Source organism: Simochromis diagramma, unplaced genomic scaffold (genome assembly GCF_900408965.1).
Source record: "Simochromis diagramma unplaced genomic scaffold, fSimDia1.1 OVJJ01000302.1, whole genome shotgun sequence".
Taxonomy (NCBI): domain Eukaryota; kingdom Metazoa; phylum Chordata; class Actinopteri; order Cichliformes; family Cichlidae; genus Simochromis; species Simochromis diagramma.
Genome location: NW_024386792.1, coordinates 10,903,811 through 10,925,814, shown reverse-complemented (window position 1 = coordinate 10,925,814; position 22,004 = coordinate 10,903,811). Strand labels below are relative to the sequence as shown.

General features: G+C 37.7%; 3 protein-coding genes across 3 annotated transcripts; 2 read left to right on the top strand and 1 right to left on the bottom strand.

Annotated features, from left to right (window-relative positions):
• Nucleotides 1-3,253: 3,253 nt before the first annotated feature.
• gtf2e2 (general transcription factor IIE, polypeptide 2, beta) lies at nt 3,254-13,518 on the top strand. The gene is made up of 7 exons (XM_040024786.1): nt 3,254-3,446; nt 4,061-4,221; nt 10,929-11,008; nt 11,480-11,587; nt 11,994-12,176; nt 12,304-12,397; nt 13,406-13,518. The coding sequence occupies exons 2-7, from the start codon at nt 4,062-4,064 to the stop codon at nt 13,516-13,518; spliced, it is 738 nt and encodes a 245-aa protein (XP_039880720.1). The 5' UTR covers nt 3,254-3,446; nt 4,061.
• On the bottom strand, nt 5,649-10,085 carry smim18 (small integral membrane protein 18). Its single transcript, XM_040024423.1, has 2 exons — nt 9,869-10,085; nt 5,649-7,646 (listed from the first exon to the last, which is right to left on the bottom strand). Exon 2 carries the CDS (start codon nt 7,639-7,641, stop codon nt 7,318-7,320), a length of 324 nt encoding a protein of 107 aa, XP_039880357.1. The 5' UTR covers nt 7,642-7,646; nt 9,869-10,085; the 3' UTR covers nt 5,649-7,317.
• LOC120729041 (heparan-alpha-glucosaminide N-acetyltransferase-like) lies at nt 13,476-15,898 on the top strand. The gene is made up of 5 exons (XM_040024422.1): nt 13,476-13,677; nt 13,813-13,890; nt 14,064-14,134; nt 15,224-15,336; nt 15,580-15,898. The coding sequence occupies exons 1-5, from the start codon at nt 13,657-13,659 to the stop codon at nt 15,759-15,761; spliced, it is 465 nt and encodes a 154-aa protein (XP_039880356.1). The 5' UTR covers nt 13,476-13,656; the 3' UTR covers nt 15,762-15,898.
• Nucleotides 15,899-22,004: the final 6,106 nt, after the last annotated feature.

Here is a 22,004-nt window from a genome sequence, read left to right as displayed (position 1 = left end):
TGCTAGTAATACACTTTTTATATCTTGTATTTTTTTCCCAGCATATTAAAGCATCTTTTCTGTTAAACGACATCAATCTGACAGAGCTGTTGATCCCCGCTTACTTTACATGCATTCTGATAACAAACACATGAGATAACAATACAGCATGCAGTTTGTCAAGAGGAAGGCAAACCGAGTCTCAGTATTGTGCATTTTCTCTCACTCAGGGGTTAGAATACCAACAGTCAATAAGCTGTACAGTATGTCAGTGCAATACACAAATGAATAGGAATGGGTTCTTATTTTTTCACCTTTTTAATTGATTTTTATTTTTATTTTTCTCATATAGAAAATTCAGCATGACTTACAGGAAGACTTATGTATTAAACAGGCCTAAAGTCAGCGATTTATTGTAGATTGTAAATGTTAGAAAAAGGCTCAACAAGTATGGCTTGAAGTTGCAATGACCCAGCCAAAGTCCAGATATTAACCTGACTGAAATGCTGATGCAGGACCTTAAGGGAGCTTTGCATAAACAAAGTGCAAATGTTAATGAACTGAAACAATGATCCAAAGAAGAGTGGGCCAAAATCCTCCACAAGGATGTGAGAGTTGTAAAAGAAACAATTACTTTAAGTTAGTGCTAATTCTACAAGCTACTGAATCATGGAGTGCACTTCCTTTTCCACAGGACTGCACAGAGTCTTGTGAAAACGATACTTTTCCCCACAAGATCTCCTGTGATTGTAATCATCAGCTTTTAATCTAAGTGACTATATTTACTTTAGAATTGGTTAATTCACATGTGAGTTCACTGCATTTCTTTCTTCTGGCTGTGTTTGTCTTTTAAAAGCATGTTTTAGTCGGTTTAAAGCAAACAACCCACACAGTCCCAATGCAGAGGATAAGCTGTGTTTTTTAACTTGATAAAATGTTGTAAGATCTGAAACCAAATCTTTATAGCGGCTTCAAGCTGACAGACAGTGTGAAACACAAGTGACACAGTAATGCTGTGGAACAAAGATCCCGATGCACTGTGCTGCACAAAGCAGCTGAACTTACAAAGAAAGCTCTCTGACACTATTTTCAAGCCAATCAAACTAAAAAAGAAAACTATGAAGTGCTTGATTTTAACATCCAAGGAACTTTTGGATTTAGACAAGCTCCTGCTTAACTCTTGAATAAAACAAGGAGGCACCCTTCCTTTGACATTGTGTCTATGTATAAAGCTAATGCATGTGAAGCAAATGAGCCCAATATCCGAAATACCATCTTTTATTCGACTGCTTCAGTTTGAGCTGAACACTGTGGCCCAGCTCTGTTTTATGGCTTCCACACTCTGCTGCTCCTGGGTGCTTAGCGCTCTCATTTTCTTTGGTGACTTGGTTGTACAGCATGCAGCCTTATCTCACCTCTTCTCACAACTGATTACCCACTAGTGGAGTCCCCTTCCTTCCTCAGCCAGCAGTCCGGCTTCAGTCATATGAACTGATATACTGAGTTTTATTTAATAACAAAACCAACAAAAAAAGCAGGGGGGGACATGTGGCCTTTTTAAGTTTGAACCGATTCAAATTTTCTCTCTAAATACAATGAGTGGTGACAACTAAGGCCAAATCATGTTTTATTCATCAGGGTGCAAGACAAATTGTGGCCACAGGCATAAAAAATAGTCAGCTTTGTTGCAATAACAATGGAGGTAAAGTGCTGCAAACAGTTGTTTGTTTTTAACTCCTGGATTGTTTTTCTCTTTAAATTAATCCTTGGAAAACTAAAAATCATTCAATCTTTTATTGCATTCCAGTTTTTATGCACTCGGACATTTTGTCACGTGTCTTATGTTTTGGGTAACATTTTCTCCATACTGAATTAAAGAATTGTGATCAGAATATTTTATTTACACCATGTGGAAATGGTTTTGTTACAGACATTCACTTAAAGTGTTGTATTAAATTAAAGTTAAATACTCCGAAGTTAAAACAATGAATCATACAGTATATACAATATATTGCAAGTGTAAATAATACAGGTGTCATAAGGAGGTGCCCAAAAGTTTGATGGTCACACATAGGAATGACTTCCCGTGGTGTTCTGTGGTGCATTATGGTTGAACCTGTTCCTGTGATTCCCCAGCACAACAGAAGATGGTACAAAGTGCGGTCTAATATTCACCATAACTCAGAAAGCATCCTTCTTTCTAAAACGTCTGTCACAGAGTCAGTTCTGGACCCACAATATCACTGGCCTTTTAAATCGGTTTATCGAGTCTGTTGTTATCTGTACCCCATCACACCACAGCACAGAGGATGGCCATGACGGGATCATAAAACATCCTCTGTAGCTTGTTTGCTTTAACATATAGGTAATGCCATTATAAGGTATAGGCAGCATTTTTCTTTCGGTTTGATACTATTTTTTTTACTAATTACTTGAGTCATTCACACTGAATAACGTATAAAGGCAGTATCTTAAGTATGAGAAGCAGGAGTTTAAAACAACCTCTAAGTGGCGATGCTGAGCCAATAATCTCTTCCCAAAAATAACAAGAAGTCCAATGATTAAAAATAAATAAATAAATAAATAAATTACACAAAACACACTCAAAAATAAATTAAAGTAATAATATCCTGTTTTGTTGCTTTTTATTTTTTACTCAGAACTGAAGAACAGAAGAAGTAAAATGAAAGAAGACTTTAATTTGTCCATGTAAAACAAAAAAATTATTTGTGACACATAAATTTAGATTTGGTGCATATTAGGCGATAGCGTATTGGTTATATGAACCCAATTCACGAATAGACTAGCAGCTTTATATGAAAGTTTATTTAACTCCCATTTTTATTGAACTATCATGCAGTGGAATCTGTGAGCTAGAAATACTTTATGTTGATACATATTTTTATGGCTTGTCCTGTTTAGCGTTTCAGTAGTTAATAAGAATATGGATGTGACAATTAGTATAAATCCCGAGTAATACTATAGCAAAATAGCATAAAGGAGAGACCAAACTTTTGCACAAACAAAAATTACTGCGTGATCTTTTTTTCTTTTATATTTTGTCTTTTATAGTTTATTAAAAACGTGTAAATTGATGTGATTTTGTGGTGGATTAAAAAAACAAAACATTTAATCTGTCGAGAGGGACCCAAACAAATAGAAGATATATTTCGAAAATTGTTGTCATCAATATTTTCTAAACGTGCAGTTTTTTATTCATCGTAAATCATCGTTTTGTCGTACGTACGTAATGACGTCATACAGGCTTCGCTGTCAATACCGGAAAAATCGAACTAGAAACGGAAGTGCAGCATGAGTTTACAAGTTTACTTGTGTTGTCTCCGAAGGAACGAAAAAAAACAGTGATTCGGTGGAGGACGCATTCTGTTTTACATCTACAGCATATAGTTAGTGCTTTTGGACTAACCCTCTTCTTTCTCTGAGTGAGAACAGGAACAAAGTGTCAGGTAATGTTGAATTAATCGGGATGCTAACGCTAGGTTAACTACTAAGCTTCTGGTACAGTGTTTCGCCACGTTTGTTTATTTATCCTGGTTTCCCCATAATACTCAGTAACGTTCGCTTATGAACATAATGTTAGTTGTAGTTATTATGGGATTTACATGATCACAAAGTCAACTGAAAGCCGTTTGTAATCGGAATTGAAAATAAACTAGCTATTGTTAGCTGGTTTAACTAGCTTTATATTTGTGGCTCTGGGGTAATGACTGTTTTCCCTCTAACGCCATTTAATTCTAAAAAATTTAAGAACTATGATTCGTCTCCGAACAGTATTTGGCTGTATGACTTTTCAGCTTAGTTTTTTGTGTTTTTTTTAATATATCAGTTGTTTTGTTGGTATCGGGAAAAAAACCGTTTCTTGATGGCTTTATTACAAAAAGATAAACCAGGTGACAGCTCATAAGTCCCTGAAGCTAAAGGCCACCAAAGGTTCTTGCTACTTACACGTATACTTACATATATTAAGAATGTGATTCCTTGAATCCATCAAAATGAGCTTTGTTGCTTTGCCTTTTGTTAAATGAATTTTTTTCTTTTTTTTTTTAAATCTTTCAAACAGGATGGATCCTGCTCTACTGAGAGAAAGGGAGCTTTTTAAGAAAAGGGCACTTTCCACCCCAACTGTAGAGAAGAGACAGGCTGCCTCAGACTCTGGATCACACAAAAAGAAGAAACCCAAAGTTGACAAGGAGAGCTCCTCTAGTTCCAAACTCAGTAGTGGTAGGTGAAAAATATTTTCTTGAAAAGGATGATGTTTGTTGCTGTAAACCACTTATTCTTGTTTATTAGTGTTTTAATGTCTCTATTGGTTCACATCACCACTGGCTAGCATCTGTAGATATATGTTGGCAAGTAGGAGATGCATCGACTGACTGGCAGATTCTGCAGATTTCCAGTGCTTAGCTCCGCCCAGTGACTGGCCAGTCAGTCTCCCATATAACGGATTGTATAGCGGTGTAGGCAAATATTCACATGCACTCTCACAGCCTGACATGGTGTTAGTGTGGAAGCTTCTCACTGTGAGTGAAGAGACAAAGTTCACCAAAGTACACTGTAGGGGTACCAGCGAGAAAACATTGATAAACAAGAAATCTAATTAGACATTTAAATATGAAAAGGGAATGTGGCTAACGCTAAAGTTTCACAAAGCTCAGAGCCAGACACAAATGAGCACCCTCAGTATGGCTCAAAGTAACTATGAGGGGAAAATTATGGAGACGAGTGAATAAAAAAAAAAAAACAACTAAAAACGTTTTCTATTGATTATTTGAAGATCACCTTATTTTCCGTTGTTTCAGAAAATCCTGTAACTTAATACGATTTGGGGAAATAAACATTAATAATTTCTTTAATGGAAAACATATTTTTAAATGAAGAAAAGTAGATTTTTGTTTATCTGTGCCATTAATTATAGTTCTTTGAAAATCAAAATCTATTCGCAACATAAGAGGCTTATTCTGTACAATTGGATTGCTCATATTTGGACACCAAAACAATTTTCACACATCCAGCTGGTTAATATCTAATCAAAGGCCTAAATATGCACCAATGCTAGTTGCTTTAGTTTTGAATAAAATAATCTCATCTCATCAGTATATAGCTTTTTATATTATGAAAGTCTAACATCCAAGACAAGTGAACCAAAAGACATTTTAGAGTGGATGAAGGAACTTTCAACTGGGTCGATACTCAAAATTAATCTGCCCTAAAGACTTGATAGTAAATTGAGGATCCATGTAATTAAAGTTGTGCATGTCAGTTTACTGTGATTCAACAAGACAACCAAGACACTGGAATAATACACTCTCCTGGTTGTTATTTCTAATAAGAAAGAACCTTACTTCACAGGTTAAATTAATCAGGTGACGATCTTTTCTCATTCTAAATCCTTAGCTTAACCCAAAAAACTTGAATTCTTACTGCTCAGTCAAATTTAGATAAAAGAAAATTGGATTACAAGTGATACGTATGACACTTTTGCATTTAAAATGTTCTTTCAGATGAATTAAAGCAACACGCATAAATATATATACAACATAAGAATTGTGAGCAGTGGCCTCTTGGCATCCCTTCGAAATTGCAACGTCACTCCATATACTCTTAAAGAAAAAGCTACTTCTGTTAACAGAAAAGTGAGTCAGCTTTTATTAGGCATTTTGTGGTAAGGCATGAAATTACACATAGTGCTCAATATAACATTTTACCGTACATCACTGTGCAGCATGCGACTTGTCATGAGATTATGTTGCAGTGCTAAACATGTTGACAACACTGGCTTACAATTTACTGAAGAACACCAGCTTTATCCTAAGCAATGATTTCATCTGACTAGGCTTGATCAACAGATATTGTTGTAATAAGATTTGGACGGCAATTTCAGAAACAGCATGTCTCGAAGAAGCTCACTGCATCCAGTAGGTCACAAAAAAAGCACTCACATAGTAGTTGTTTTTTCTGAACAGGTTTTTTTTTTTAACACCCATATAGCAGGGTAAGAAAATGCTTTTTTCCCCAACGTTTTTTTTTTTTTCCCATGCAACTTAATAATCAGTTTCCAAAATAATCAAACTAAGAAAATGCCCATTTAATGCAACACATTCTGCCACAGCCTATATTAAAGTCCCCATGTCATGCCCCTTAACAAGCCCATGAATGTATTTTAGTGGTGTACCAGGATAAGATTATTTACAGGGTTTCGTCCAGGAAAACTGTTCAACCCAAAGGCAGAGTGTTCATAACAATTAAGCATTACACTTTATTGATGTAGCACTAGCCACCCACTATATGACATGGATAAAAGAGCTGAGCTGCTTGTGTAGCATCGTACACTGGCAGGCAGAAGAGGCAGATTTGGAGACACGAGGAGTTTATTTCACGTGTATATCAGCAGAAAATAACTGAATAACAATTTGCCTCATTTATATATGATGAAGAGTAACCTTAAGAGATGCATCAGTTAACTATTGTCTTGGTGCTTAGGACTAGCTGAGTCATCAGCTTAGACTTGTAAAACACACGGACATGCATGCATTAGTTTTGTTATACTGTACACTGCTGCAGCACGTCTTTTACCCTTTGTTTTGCTCATGTCTCTTTCAATATAATGTAAAGTAGAGCCGTAGTCTTTAGCTTGTTTTTGTCAGCCAGTGTTGCTTTTGTGAGGACCTAAGCTATGCAGAGGAGTGGGTGGAAAATGGCTTAAAAATAGTGTATGGTTTATGGTAACAGGCTGTTTATGACTAGTTTATCGAGATTATTTGCTTACACCTGAAAAAGAATATTATGTAAATGAGAACTGCTTTATTGGAAATTCTGCAGTATTAGAATACAATTTCTGTGAGCAAGAGATGAGTACAGAAGCTCTAGCTGTATTAGCACTAAACATAGGGGATTTTCTGTTGTTCTGGCAACATTCCCATAAAAATAAAGGCAATGTTTTCTCACTAATAAGTTATTTGAAATGGGCTTCGAATAAAGTTGTAGGGAATAATTCAAAGGGCATAATATGGGTACTTTAAGTAGTGGAAATTTGTGTTTTTAAGCCATGTTATAAATACTCAGGTGATCTTCTTTTCTTCTGGGAGTATTTCAGAAGTGAAATATGGCTTTCGGGGTCTGCGGTAGATGTGGGAAGATACATTTATATCGTTCAGTCACCAGCTTTCACCTCTAATTGTGAACAACTGAATTACTTTGAGTGTTTTGGGGGGTTTTTGGGAGTTCATTTTTGCAAACATCTTAGTCAGTAGTGTGGTCCTGTCCAAATGAGCAACAATATCCAAATTCCTATTATTCTTTACTTCGTCCTTGTTGCCACTATACCACCTCAGTGTGGGATTCTGGCTCCTTGCACATGCTACTCATAAGCTTGCTGCAGCTTCCCGGCCCTTCCTCCTGTAGCTGGTGGTGTGTTTTCCCTTTGGCACAGCACCCACAGTCCAGCAGCTCATAGAGCACAGCCAACGCTGCCAAGGACAGGACGGTGAGAATAAAAAGAAGAAGGATGACAAAACAGGCCACATTCCAGCCATCATGAAATGGGTAGACTTCCTGGACCTGAAAGGAGACGAGGGACAGAGGGACTCCCTCTTCTCGCAGTGGGAGATTGTTTGGATGAACAGTAGCTGTGATGTTGGTCATGATTTCTGGTTGGAAACGATAAGACACAAGGAAAAAAAGATTGTTAATGCTTATGACAGTGTTTGGGTCTTGGTTTTACTGCAGATCAAATTTCAAAATGAAAGCAGCGGTTGTTAAATTCGTGTTTTCATGGTGTGAGGCTGATTAAAAAATGACAGTAATGGGAGAGTTTGTCTTCAGGGCATAACACATTGTGATGCAGTGCTTTTAACCAGATGTGCCTGGCTCTATTCCAGGATTTTTTGAAGCATTTGCTCCTGATTATTGTGATAATTAAAAACAAAACTAAAACTAATTATCTTTGTGATACTGATATTGAAAAAGGAATTTGTTCCACTCGAGACAGCAGGCAGACATGGAAACTCATTTACTCTCATAAAACTATCAAATACTCTTATAAGTAATTTGTTGTAATGAATGTAACGCTTCGTTATCAGTCACGAAGGGGATCATGTTGTAAAAAGATAAACTGCTTTGTATGTATGTAAACAAAACCTAGTCTACATCTGTCATTACAGACATATTTTTTGTGTGAAATGAGAAGATGGTGTATTATTAGAGCACAGGTTATATTGCAAAACACCAGAAACCCTACTGAGGCCATCTGCTCAGAACAAAAATAGCCTTTAAAGGATGGCTGTGTAGAGAACTGTGCCATCTATGCTTGGTGTGCAGCTCTTTGGCCACAATGCCTTATACAAATGTAGTAACGGAACTGTAATAAAATAATGAACTTAAGAGATCCTTCAAGTGCACATTTGCCTCACTTCAGCTGTTTTTTCCCATTTTTAGCCAACACCTACCATTTTAAAATCCTCGGGGCACACTGTGGAGTGTCTCTGCCCACACAGCCATGCACAAAAGTGCACATACATGCTCTTAACGCACACTTGTATGCAGACAATCACAGACATTTGTGCATGAAATATTGAGGCGAAGGCAGATGACCCAGTTGTAGGAGTGGGGCGTGAGTGCATCTCTTTCCACCATCTCTTCCTTCAGAGATTTAATAAGGCTAAATGTGTGCACACACATGCCATCGTGCATAGACTTGTGTTGTTTTAATATGACTTGTTTGTGTGTTTATTTTAGTGGGTTTGTAACTTGAGTTTCAGGTGACCTGGGAACTTAAATGTGAAAAAGCTTAGTGGCTTGTCCTGGTGAGACATTTTCATTGGTTGCTTCATCTTAGTCTGAAATTCTCTTGACACCTGATGGAAGTGCATGTAAGAATAGAAAAAGTCCATGCAGTGTGCATCAGTGTGCAATTGAGAGTAGTCAAGGTAATTGTCATTTGAGATCACAGGCAGCACGTGACTGCTGGACAGGCTGTCTCCTTTATTATGCTCTACATGTGAGGAAGGGCAGCTTTGAACATTGCCCTCACCAGATTCTCCCCACTTTGTCTGGAAGTTGTGTGTACAGTATGGGTTTTGTGTTGTTTTCTTTTGCGTTGAATCAACTGTTTTGATCCTGTTGTTACAAACCCAGCTCCTAATATCAGTTTCACCTCAAGTCATGGCTTTACAACAACCTCTGTTACTAATTTATACCCCCCCCAGTCACCCTCGGTCACCCTCCTTTCTTTTGTCAGGCAGGGACAGATTGACTCCTGCATCTGTTATCACTCACCAAAACAGCCCCACCCCAGCCAGGCTCTGAAGGTGTTGTAGAACTGGAGGTTCCTCTCTACACAGTGGCTGTCTCTCTCTCACACTCTCTCTCTCACACACACACACACACACACACACACACACACACACACACACACACACACACACACACACACACACACACTCACTCCTAATGCCCCTGGCTGGCTCCTCACAGCACTCAGTCCCTCATTGATTTGTCTTGAGTCATGCATTTAAACAAACACATACATGATATCCATAAGTACACACAGACAGGTTCTGATGCTTGGTATTCAAGTGGGTAGAAAGCAGACAGATCCATGTATATTTAATCCACTGATCGCTTATACAGTCTAAATGTTGTAATTCCTACGCAAAAGGACCTGGCTTTGTAAATACATCCACTGCATTTAAAGATGCATGACTTCATCCTGCAAATATTAGAACGCTGTAAAAAAAATCCTCATATTCATATCTTCATAGTGAAAACCCAGTGCAGCCTGTAGTTTAAATTTATATTGTGGATTATTATGATCTGTTGATGTCACGCACATTATTCAGAGGATGGTGTTCAGAAAAACATGCCGACTCACCTGTGTGTCTGGCTCAGTTTTTAGAAGATGTAAGCCGACAAATGTCTCTCCTCTTTTTGGTGCTCCACCTATCTTCTTCGTTTACACTCTTTCCCTCCTCCACATTCACTCTTCAACCTGCTTTCCTCCTCAGTGCTCTCGTGCACTTTCAGTCGCTCTCCTCCACCGCCACTCCTTGCAGCTCTTCATGTCTCAGCTGAACAGCACAGGATTGTCTACATCATTGGCTCCTTTCTATTAGCCCTGCCTCTGCACCATTCGTTAGCTGGTCTGTCACAGTTTCACCGTCCTGCCTACTGTGCAGCTCAAAGCAACAGAAGCTCCCGCCTACACAATGAATCATTCATGAATCAGTGTCTGTTTTCAGCTTTGATTGGTGAATGCTGAGTCCAGACCTCAGTCAGTCTCTGAGGGGAACAGCATTATTGGACTCCAGCAGAGAATAAGACCAGCTGGCCGGACTTCAAGTCAAACTAAATCAGATTGGCTTTATATATGACTTGTGTAGTATTTTAATGTTGCAAACATTTAAATCTGCCACATTTTTGCACTGCGTGACGTGTTTCTATGTTACCCAAAATACATACTCTGCAGCTGTAAATACTCACTAGCTTCCTGGAGTGTTACTTTGTATCTGGAAGTAGTCCCCAGCATTAACTCTCGTATGAGTCAGGTTTGCTTAAAACCTGAATTAGCCTCAATGTCATTGTGTTCCTTTGACCTGTTTCAGATGATAGCGTCTTCAATAGGAACAAATGAAGGCTGACAGGCAAAATAGAGAGTGGCAAACAAATGCATTGTTTGCTTCTGTCTTTTCACTGAATATTGACAATAAGAAAATGTCAAATAATGAATGCAGTTAGGATTTTAATGACCTCATTAAACACTCGCTGCTCATTTGACAGGAGCTGACATGACAGTAGTCAATTATCTGAAATACATTTTCAGCAAAGTGTTCTTGCACAAATATGTCAGTCCATGTAGTTCTCAAATCTCACTGTACATTCAGTATTGCGATAATAAATTGGTTAAACTTAAATGTTGTTGTTTTTTTCCACAGAATCTAATGGCAGCTTCAACATTAAGACGAGCTCTGGGTACAAGTTTGGTTGCCTGGCCAAGATAGTAAATTACATGAAGGTAATGAGGATTTTGAGGGGGACATTAAAACCTTTTTTTTCAGCAGCACCAACACAAATAATAAGATTTTATCTTTTCACCAAACTGTTTAATAATAAAGCTTGACATTTGTCTGTTGTAAAACATGAGTGAGTCATTTGTGCCCGCTGGGTTAACATTTGGTCCCCAGTCTTTCTTTTGGTATGTTAACAGCTTGTTTATCATGCTGTGGCTCTGCAAACAGGCAGCCAGGCCTTGTCACACTAGCTGTTTGACTCATTCCTCGGTGAAGAACTCACACTCAGATTGACAGATTTTCCCGTTAAATGTGTGCATTTGTGCCACCTGTTGAATGCACAGTTCTAAATCCTGTAAAATTACTGTAGATATTTGCCTAAAATCTTCTCCATAGTGCAGAAAATAAGAGGGCTGTGAATATTGTTTTGTGTGTGTGTTTACCTAATGTCTGCTTTTCTGTCCTTAATCTCTCAGACGAGGCATCAGAATGGGGACACGCACTTCCTGACCTTAGATGAGATTCTTGATGAGACCAAACTTCTTGACATAAGCATGAAGCAGAAACAGTGGCTCATGAATGAGGTGCTTTTGTGCTATTTTTAATGCCATACCTCTATCGTTTATTGTCAGTAGTACTAAGGTCAATTGCGTTTTCTCTGAGCAATTTCTTTTACGAGTCTCACCTTAAATCTACACAATACTTGTTTTTTCCCCTCAAGCTAATTTGTAAGTTATTCTCATCCAAACATATTCGGTATGTTGCAAAAGAAAAAAGCCATTGAAAGTAAGTGATGAGAAATTAAGCTGATAATACATCATATGCCATTAAGCCATCTTTTTACATTGGAAGGCTACACTTACCGAAGAAGAAAAAGCTACTGTACTATTTGTTTAGTCTTTTCAAGGTGTCAGTTTTTATTATATTTTGTTTTTTATTGGAGGGGGGTTATATATAATCTTGTGCTTTACTTTCACCTACCAATCTCAGGCCTTGGTCAGCAATCCAAAAATTGAAGTCCGGGATGGAACCTATGGCTTCAAGCCTAAATACAACCTGAAGGACAAGAAAGCCTTACTGAGGCTGCTGGATAAGCACGACCAACTGGGCCTGGGAGGAGTCTTACTAGAAGATGTAGAGGAAGGGCTGCCCAATTCAGCCAAGGCCATCAAGGTATTAAACATTATTCAGTTTTTAGTGAAACATGTATCACCACTAAGATGCCACTCGGTGATGTGCGAACACTGTGGCAACTAAACAATTAAAGCATGGAAAAGACTTCTTGTGTGATCGTTCACAGGCTTTGGGGGATCAGATCATCTTTGTTACAAGACCAGACAAGAAAAAGATCTTGTTCTACAATGACAAGCATTGCCAGTTTGTGGTAGATGAAGGTGAGTATTGGTATATCGGTATTGGTCTATCCGTAAATTGTACGGTGACATGGCTTCCTCTTTCTCTGTGTATCCGTCTTTGACCTAAACTGACTATTATGCATGCTATGCATACCCAGTTGGCCCTCACTCTGCATTTATTTCATGTAAGAATTTTCCAAGTGTGAAATTATCACCATAGAGATAAAAAAAAAAAAAAAAATGGATGTAGCTTATAAGTACTAAGCTAGTGAATTGTCTGAAAACCTGCATTCTAACTGAATGCCACCAGATGGCGATAGCTGTGGTTGCAAAAAGACTATCAGTCCTATAGAAGTCGAACTGAAATCAGCTAAAACTCTGTGAACATTTTCTTGTTGTTTATGGATTCAGTTATACTATGACTAAATTTTAATCATATTAAATCAAAAAAGTATATTTTGTAAATCCTGGTCAAACTGTATTTCAAAACGGAGGATTATCCTTGGTACACAACCCCACACTCATTGGCTAACCACTTGAGTGACCAACAACCAAGGTCCAGAAATTCTCATGGCTACATGCTTCAAACCGGTGGGCAATCTCACAATAGCTACGTTTATGCTATCAATTTTGACTTGGGTAAGTTGTTAGAATCAACATCAAGGAAGTCTTCGTCATACATTTTCGCGAGTTAGAACTGGAACATTCATAATGATCTGAATTTCTGTCCTCCGATGTTACTTGTGGTCCATGTTGGGGGTACAGCATGCTTTATATTGCCTTTGTCTGCAAATTAAGCTATAACGTTTTTGCCAAATTTCAGTGCTATTTGGAGAGGTGGAGCATGTGCAAAGTGAAAACCAATTTGGCTTTGACGAAGATTCAGGCAACTTTACTTCAACTGTGAAATGAAATGTTTGTTGTATTAGATCTATATCAGAAGTGTTTTGTAAAACTCATATTGTACATTTCATTCAGGTCTGTGACTTGTTTGGTTAGTTAAGATTATGTGTCCGGCTCTTCAAGTGTAGCTGCTTTCAATGTCAGAATTTCAGAAGCTGTGGAGGAGTGTTCCAGTTGACTCTATAGATGAGGACAAGATTGAAGAGTATTATATATTTGTCAGATTTCTCTCCGATGGGCACGTACACACTTGTTAACCCCAATAATGCAAACACTGATAGACTGCATCTGATGTTGATAAAAATCAATCAGTTTACATTTTATTTCAGGTGATTTATGCAACTCGTATACCGTATGATCCAGAAGGTGTTCTTGGCAGCATCAACTCGATCCTCATGGCCTTTCTGGGATTACAGGTTTGTAATTTATATTTGTCTGGTGTTGGCCTCCTTTTGTTTCTTGTTTATTCAAATAAAGATATAAAACAGTTTGAAAGGTTAAAGGAAGTAAATGGTTGGTTTTCATTCTTTTTGTATTTTAATTGTCCTCAGGCAGGGAAAATAATCTTGCACTACAGAGAACGCCCCAAAAGTATTATGTCGAGGTTCCTCATATGGGGTCTTTTACTGGTAAGCACATTGTTTTGATTGATTAATTGAATCTTTATTTTGAACATGTTGAAAAAGTACAACAACATAGAATTAAAAAGAGACAAACAAACACAGCAAACAGAGAGAGAGAGATCTATATAAAGTCATTTTTGCGTCCATGATTGAATAATAAAATGTCTTCTGTCATTCAGGGTGTCGTATCAGCATTTCTAACCAAATGTTCCACAGACCAGGGTTTCATTCCTGTCAACAAAAACTTGTGGTAAGGGCCATGTTTTATTTATATCTACAGTTAGAACTACATTTACTCAAGCAATGGGCACTTTGGGAAATTCTAATTGAATATTTTGGAAACTGCTGCAAAATAAGCAGCACTAGTAATATTTTTAAGTTTGGCAAACGTTAGATTTTATAGTCTTTTCCCCACTTAAAATGCGTAAAATATTTCATACAGATATAATAGAATACCTAATGTCACATAATTTGTGTTATGACTAGGTTTTCCACATTTGCTCTCCACTCCAGCATCTTACGTTCTCACAACTTTGTGGCCACAGGATTGTGAAATCAGACAAAAGAGAAGTTGTAGAATATCTCATAAAAAATGGAAACCAATCAAATATACAGCAATACCCTTGGCAAATATTTAAAGTGGTCTATCAAGCTGTCTAAGGTGATTTTGGCTTATTTACATAGCCCAAAATCACCTTAGACATAACGGGCTGTACCAGTAAAACTCATGCATAAATAGTTATAAACATCGAGATTACATACTCTCTGACATGCATAGTTACATTAGAGAGTTAAACATTAAAGGTATTAAAGGTATCCAGGAGTGCATAAACTGAATGAAAAACGGCATGTTTTTAGATGTGATTTTAAGTTAAAAAAAATTGGCAGACCTTCAGCTGGTGCAGTGCTGATAAATATCTTTTTTTCCCCCTTTTTTTTAAGTCCTGTCCTGTCTGGCCGATTTTGCAATCAGAATTATGATCTGAATCCACTGTTGCGCGCCAAGAACATTTTGTTTTTCCTAGATCAGCTCTATAAATCATCTACATGATCCTCTTGTTCAGGGTTTATCTGGGACTAGTGTTATTTCATTTATTACATTATATGTGGTATACAGTATGACAATGACTAAGGCTGGACAGACAGGTGGGAAACAAATGGGGGGAGACATAATAAAAGGATGGAGTACAAATAGTCTTTGTCATAAAATGAGGGTGGAAAGCTGCAATAATGACCCCCCGGAGCCAGAGGCAGACAGAGATGGACATTGACACAAGCACCCTGATGCTGCACAGCATATAAATGTTTTTTAAAAAATGTCTTAATGTTTCACTTCTAGGTCTCTGTCTTACGTGACAACACTGGCCTGCTTTGCCTTTGTGCTCCTAATGCTGATCTACTACATAGTGGATGTAAATAAGTGGTGGTCAGGGGCACCTTTCTACTATCCTGGTGAGCATTAGAATCACACAAAAGCTTAATAGACAGTTTTTGCCTAAGTCAGCTTTTGATTGCACAGTTACAGTTGTACTTTTGGGGTTTGATGTGAATGTGGAAGTCTGCTCTGTCACAGTGTGAATTAGTATGGTCCGTCTTGCAATTGGAAATATAATCTGCCAAATATTTATTTTCCTTGTGAATTTCTGTGTAGTCATTGTGTCCTCTACTTCACTCTCTCTTGTGTGTTTCATTAAGGTATGAACTCCATACTTGTGTACGTGGGCCACGAAGTGTTTGAGGACTACTTTCCCTTCCGCTGGCGCATGTCCAACAGCCAATCCCATGCTGAGCATCTCATTCAGAACCTTGTGGCCACTTCCTGTTGGGTCATCATCTCCTATTTGCTTTACAAAAAGAAGATTTTCTGGAAAATTTAAACACAGGACAGCAAAAGCACAGGACATTGTTTACATCATAGATGCTGGAGACACAACAAGAATGCATTTGGTTGGACACAGAATGCAGATTAATTATGTCAAGGTTATATCAAAATTATATGAATCTCTGTCTCTGATCATGTATGGGGTTTCTTTCATCACATAGCTATTCTGTTAGGTTATTTACCCTTTCTTTCTTTTTACATTTTTTTCCCATAAACTAGGGCTGTTCGATATAACGATATATATCGGATGACGATATAAAAACGGCTATAGTTTCATTTTACGCTATCGTTTGTTTCGTGGTGTCGCAAAATACACTGTTTACGGCAATATTTTTTCATCGTTTTGATGGTCACTGTAGTGGCTATATTAATTTCTTAAAGTTCTCTCTTTCTCTTATATTTAATATAACCACACTACAGATGGACAAGCACCTGTTTTTATGTGTTGTTGTTAGCAGCAATGACAGTAAAACCATCGCATGTCCGCTTGTTTATTTTCCACATAAACCTTTTACAATAAAGCTCAAGATCCTGTTGAGACTTTTCAAAATAAACTGAATCACGTGAAAGAGTATGCAGAGTGTTTACGGATGAGAAGCAAAAAAGAGCCTTCAGGTGCTAAAAACTAAACCTTAGACTCAAACGTTAGAACAGGTTTTTCCCTGCAGCACACCGTGCAATAAATACTCACAAAGAAAACGGCGGCCGTTGCAACTTATGTCTAAAAATGTATCGTTTCATCCATCGGTTAAAACACTCGACTCCAAGTACATGACGCCCAGCCGGAAACACTTCACGCAAGTCGAGATTCACAGAATTTACAGAAAATGTTAAATTTTTGTGATTTTTTTTTTTTTTCTTTTTTTTTTTTTTTCTTTTTTTTGTGATTTATATCGTTATCGGGACGATAGATGTCTTACATCGGGATATGAGATTTTGGTCATATCGCACAGCCCTACCATAAACAGTTTGTTCAGTTATGCACCAGCAAAGTTATCCTTAGTGATTCAGGAAAAAAAAAGTTGAGGAATAGTTTGGATTGTAAATACACCATCTTTAATGTGTAGTAGTTTACACATCCACCTACAAAGCAAAAGATCCCTGGTTGAATCCCGGCAGGAGACACAAGTATAATGGGGTTGCATAAGGAAGGGCATCCAGTGTAAAAATGTGCCAAATCAAATATGCGAAGCTACCACTATGGTAACCTCTTGTGAATAAGGAAGCAGCCCAAAGTAGCTTTAAATAAACTATTTTTGTTATCCCAGCACATCTTAAATGGCAGAGTATTTAAGCAGGGTGTTGCAGTATTTCTTTAACAGGCCCTATTGACTTCTCTGTTGTCATGTGAAGTGCTGTGGTCTTACCCTGAAGGCTGACGTTAGGTTTTTGGATTTTTTTGCTTTTTATCAGGTGGACGCTAAAGGCAAAACATTTACCAACAATTCACTGTAATCTTTAAATATATTTTTTTTCCTGCTCTACATTTTAAGATGGAATTGGTGTTCAAATGAGGGGGATATCATAAGTAGATGCTTCATATATCCCATACCCCCACCCAGCACGTAGTGTCTGTGCTGCTCAGAGCGTAGCACTATAGCTATAGCTCATGTTCATCGCTCCATTCTGTTTTGCGAATATAATGAATAACTGCTGGCTTCACTGTGCTCCTATTTTATGTACATCTCACAATCGATGTGGGTAACTGAGCAACCAACCAACCAAACATAAGAAAGACACGAGAAAAACCTCCAAACTGTTCTGATTTCCATTTCTCTATTACATTTAAGATGACCTGTCAGATTAAATAAGCTGCAAATGTTCAGGGGAGTTAAAAGAGGGCATGTTAGCAATGTTATGTATTTGGTTTCATGTGGAAGCAGCACGTTTTTTTGTTTTTTTGTTTTTTTTATGGTCTTCAAAAAACAGAAGTCACAGTGCTGCTATTTTTTGTGTGTTAGTGTTACATGTGCATTTTTTTTTATCATCTTTAGTTTAATACTCCCCAAATTTTTTGCTGCTGTTTTGCCAAATGTGCTTTTTTTCCTTACACAGTAATCTGAAAAAGCACCATAAATATATTTGATGGAGTCTTATCATAAGACTGTTCCCATTACTCCCACCGTACTGGGTAAATGCGCTCGCTGTTACGATTGGCAGTTGATAAAACATTTACCACCTGTTTTTGCAGAATCTTCTGTTCAGTCTATAGAATATCCAGATGCTGTGGATATTATTTTTTTGGGGGGGGGCTGCTCATGTAGTACTGTCACTATTTCTATTTCATGACATTTACTTCGATAAACTTTTATCTAATTTTTTTATATACACTATTTGAAAATACATTTATATAATAAAATCTATATTTTAAAAAATAGTTCGAGATTGATTTCCTATAATGTGGTAATTTCTGTTCTATATGTGAAAGAATTCTAAACAAAAAAAATGTCATATGGGGGATTTGTGTAGCAACACAGTGACATGTCACAAAAGAAAAAACAACAGTGGGTATCCACCACATGGCACTAGAGCAGCTTTAATGCTACAGGTCCTAAAACTCTACTTGAGAGCCATTCTTCCAAAAGATATTCCCTCATTTGGTGTTACAGTGGTGATGAGGAGGAGATGAAATTTCTCTCAGATGGTCATTTTTACCCCTCAGCTGTAAAAGGCTGATGTCATTGGGCAAGCAGGCAGGTAACGTGGACACCCAAGTTTCTGAATGCAACAACTCAATAACCAGGTGAACGTAGGACTTTTAAACAGATTAAATCTTGGATAGGTTTGAATCCCAGTGACATTGACCTCAAATTCAGAGGTCATCTTTTTTGAAAATCATATGGGATTTTCAAATTTATACCACATGTGCATCTAATAGGAGGATGAGGGTGCCAGTATTTGTTTTAATACCTGATTCTCTTTTTTTCAATAGTGGCAAAAAGTCAAGTAATTGGTACAATGATGTATTTATTTGTAGTGTGCCCTCTTTCTAAGAGAAGAAGTAGACCCAAACAAGGGCAGTAACAGTGTAACGGAGCCAACAGATGTTGTCATTGAATGGGTTCAGCACTGAGGCCTGTGCGGTTGTCTTGATCTATGAAACACATAGATAATAAATTGGACTGGGTTAAAACACCACTGCACTCTACAGAAAGCGCCAGAGTCTTCTCTATTTTCTGAGGCGGCTGAGGTCTTTCAATATCTGTCAGGTCAATGCTTGGGATTTTCTGTGAGTCTGTTGTGGCCAGTGCCATCCTCTATGCTGTTGCATACTGAGGCAGCAGGTTGAGGGTCGCAGATGCTAACAGACTCAATAAACTGATCCACAAGGCCAGTAATGTTTCCATGATGGAGCTGTATTCCCTTAAGGTGGTGTCAGAGAGGCGGATGTTGTCCAAGATAAGGACAACATCATGAGGACCTCCCACCCAGGCCATGATGTGCTGGGCAGTCACAAGAGCACGTTCAGTGAGAGAATGGGATTACCCCAATGCACCACTGCACGGCAAATCATTCCTCCCTGTACAACCTGCACAGTACACACTGCAATAGTTACAACCTTTTACATATCCTCTACATTGAAAGTAACACGGTTTTACAATTTAGAGTAAAATGTCAGTCATCTATATTTTATCTGTGTAATATTCTGGATATTTATTATTGAGCTCTTTGTATATGTTACAGCTATTTCTTATATTTTGTAACTTTGTAATATATTGCATTATTTAATTTAGTTCAGTCTGTTACTGTTCTTGTTGTCTTGGAGCAACACTAATCACATAATTTCCTTAGGGGTTAATACAGTATCCTGATTCTCAAATGCATTTGCTCTCCTTTTTCCACATCCACCACTGATCTCCCACATGTGAACTCATCTTTTGTAATGATGCGCTGCCAATCTACTAAAATCTATATTATTCTATTAATGATCCTGCATTAAGATGTAACTGAGGAAGAGCTACTCTTCCGTTTTTCCTGACACTTTACACAGTGTGCCTGAGAATCACAATTTAAATGTGGTGATGTATCCCATATATCTAAATCCAGCTGCCTTACTTGCTATTACAACACAAGCCGGTTAAGCAATCTTTGACCCTCCTTCTAGACTACGTTATTATAGATATTCCCTCTTGGCCTCTTTTTTTTTTTTTTTAAACTTTATCAAACAATGAGTATACAACATATGAACAGATGAAGTATACAAAACAACAGAACATGAACACACAAAGCCAGGGGTAAAAGAAAAAGGTAACAATTATAAGAATACACGCAAAAATTCACATACATATATTGTTTTCAGAGCCTTTTTGTTGGTGGAGTCTGATATTGATTGTATGTACATTTCCACATCCTTAAAATAATGACAGAAATATGGTGTTTTGTTAGTAAACTTACATTTATGGATAAAAAATTTCGCTAAAAGTATTAACAAATTTATCATAAAAAAACATTTATCATACTTCTTGGGGAACTTAAAGAAACAGAATAAAACATTTTCCCATCGTGAAGAAAACTCCCTTAAAATATGGACAATAACAAACTTGCTAAATTCCTTCCAGAATCTCTGTGTAAAAGAACAGTACCAAAAAAGACGTGTCACAGTTTCTGGATGATCCCCACAGAAAGTACAATTAGTATTTATGTCCCTTTTAAATTTGACCATGTAGTGACTGGCTGGATGACATTTATGTAGAATTTTAAATGAGACTTCTTTTACCTTATTTACAATCAGATATTTATGGGGGACCATCCAGACTGTCTTCCACTTGATATCTGGAACATATCGGTTCCAATAAGATATTATATATGGGAGAGAGACGATATCTTCTTGGAATAAACTACGTATTCTCTTATTGCTGTTACCAAGTTCCTGTGAAAAGCAGATTTTTCCTATTGGTGACTCAGCTGGATCAGGGAGAGTGACTGAGGTAGAGATCGAGCTGTCAGTGTTTTTATATAACATTAAAGTCCCTGAGGGTATGGCACCAAACACCATTGAGAATTCCTGAACACTAACCAGCTGAGCCACCAATAGGATCCCATTTTGGATCCAAGTTTCCAGGAAAAGTGATTTATTTTTATATAAAATATCTCTGTTGTTCCAGATAAGGTATTTGTGAGGTGAGAAGTTGTGTTTATAAATGAGGGTCCACGCTAAGAGGACCTGCTTATGGAAGGATGAAAGCTTTACAGGGAGTTTCTCAACATTGTAATTACAATTTAAAATAAAATTAAAGCCACCAAAATGAGAGAAAATATGATATGGTATAAAGTTCCAGATAGAGGTAGGGTTTTTAAGAAAATGTTTAGCCCAGTTAATTTTGAAAGTGTTATTTAAAGTAGAAAAGTCTAAGACGTTAAGCCCACCTGATTCGTACTTATTCATCACAACAGTTTTTCTAATATAATGCGTACGGTTTTTCCATATAAAATTAAAGAGCATACGGTCAATATCTTTACTAATTTTCTTATCCAGATGTAAGGAGAGAGCAGCATATGTTAATCGGGATATCCCTTCAGCTTTAGTAAGTAACACTCTACCTTTCAAAGACAAGTCCCTTTGCAGCCACTGGTTCAACTTTTTTAGGGTTTTCTGTATAATTGGAGTGAAGTTTGAAGAGCATCTTGATTTTTGGTCTTTGGATATTAACGGTCCCAAGTATGTGACTTCTTGTTTAACAGAGATATTACAGATAGTATTTGCAGGGCAGTCTTTAATTGCTAGTAACTTTTTAAGATTTAGGCATAAACCAGAGGCCTCAGAGAAATCACTAATCACAGTAAGGGCTGGTGGGATTTGGTTTGCATTCTTCAAGAAGAGTGTGGTGTCTTGGCCTCTTTTACTTGTAACAGGCTCTGTGGAAGCATCTGCATTCACTGTGATTCTCCACTCTTCCCATTTAAGGTCTGTGCTTTAATTTTCCACTCTCCCATATATTTCCAGTGCTGTAGTTCATATAACACATATCTATCCCGTGGCCGTGTTTCTAGCTCCTCAGCACAGAAAGGTGCAGCCTGCTTCGTTGCTCAATAAGCGTGGGAATCGAGTTACAGCGCGCGCGCCCTGTGGGAAAAAAAACAGCGAGTTGTGAAGGCGCTAGATCTCGCGATAAAACTACCCTTCCTTCATGCGTGTGTATTGTGAGAGTTTTTCCGTTCTCGCGCGACGTTGCAACTTTCCCACGCCTGTTGTTGTGGCGTCTGCCCTCTGCCCGTCGCCCCTCCCTCGCCCTCTTCT

Excerpts from the sequence above, each read along its gene's own strand:
- smim18 (XM_040024423.1), bottom strand. The coding sequence starts at position 7,641 with ATGACCAACATCACAGCTACTGTTCATCCAAACAATCTCCCACTGCGA.
- gtf2e2 (XM_040024786.1), top strand. The coding sequence starts at position 4,062 with ATGGATCCTGCTCTACTGAGAGAAAGGGAGCTTTTTAAGAAAAGGGCA. Across the intron at positions 11,588-11,993 it reads AACAGTGGCTCATGAATGAG|GCCTTGGTCAGCAATCCAAA; the intron begins GTGCTTTTGTGC and ends TACCAATCTCAG. Across the intron at positions 12,177-12,303 it reads ATTCAGCCAAGGCCATCAAG|GCTTTGGGGGATCAGATCAT; the intron begins GTATTAAACATT and ends GATCGTTCACAG.
- LOC120729041 (XM_040024422.1), top strand. The coding sequence starts at position 13,657 with ATGGCCTTTCTGGGATTACAG. Across the intron at positions 13,678-13,812 it reads TGGCCTTTCTGGGATTACAG|GCAGGGAAAATAATCTTGCA; the intron begins GTTTGTAATTTA and ends AATTGTCCTCAG. Across the intron at positions 15,337-15,579 it reads GGCACCTTTCTACTATCCTG|GTATGAACTCCATACTTGTG; the intron begins GTGAGCATTAGA and ends TGTTTCATTAAG.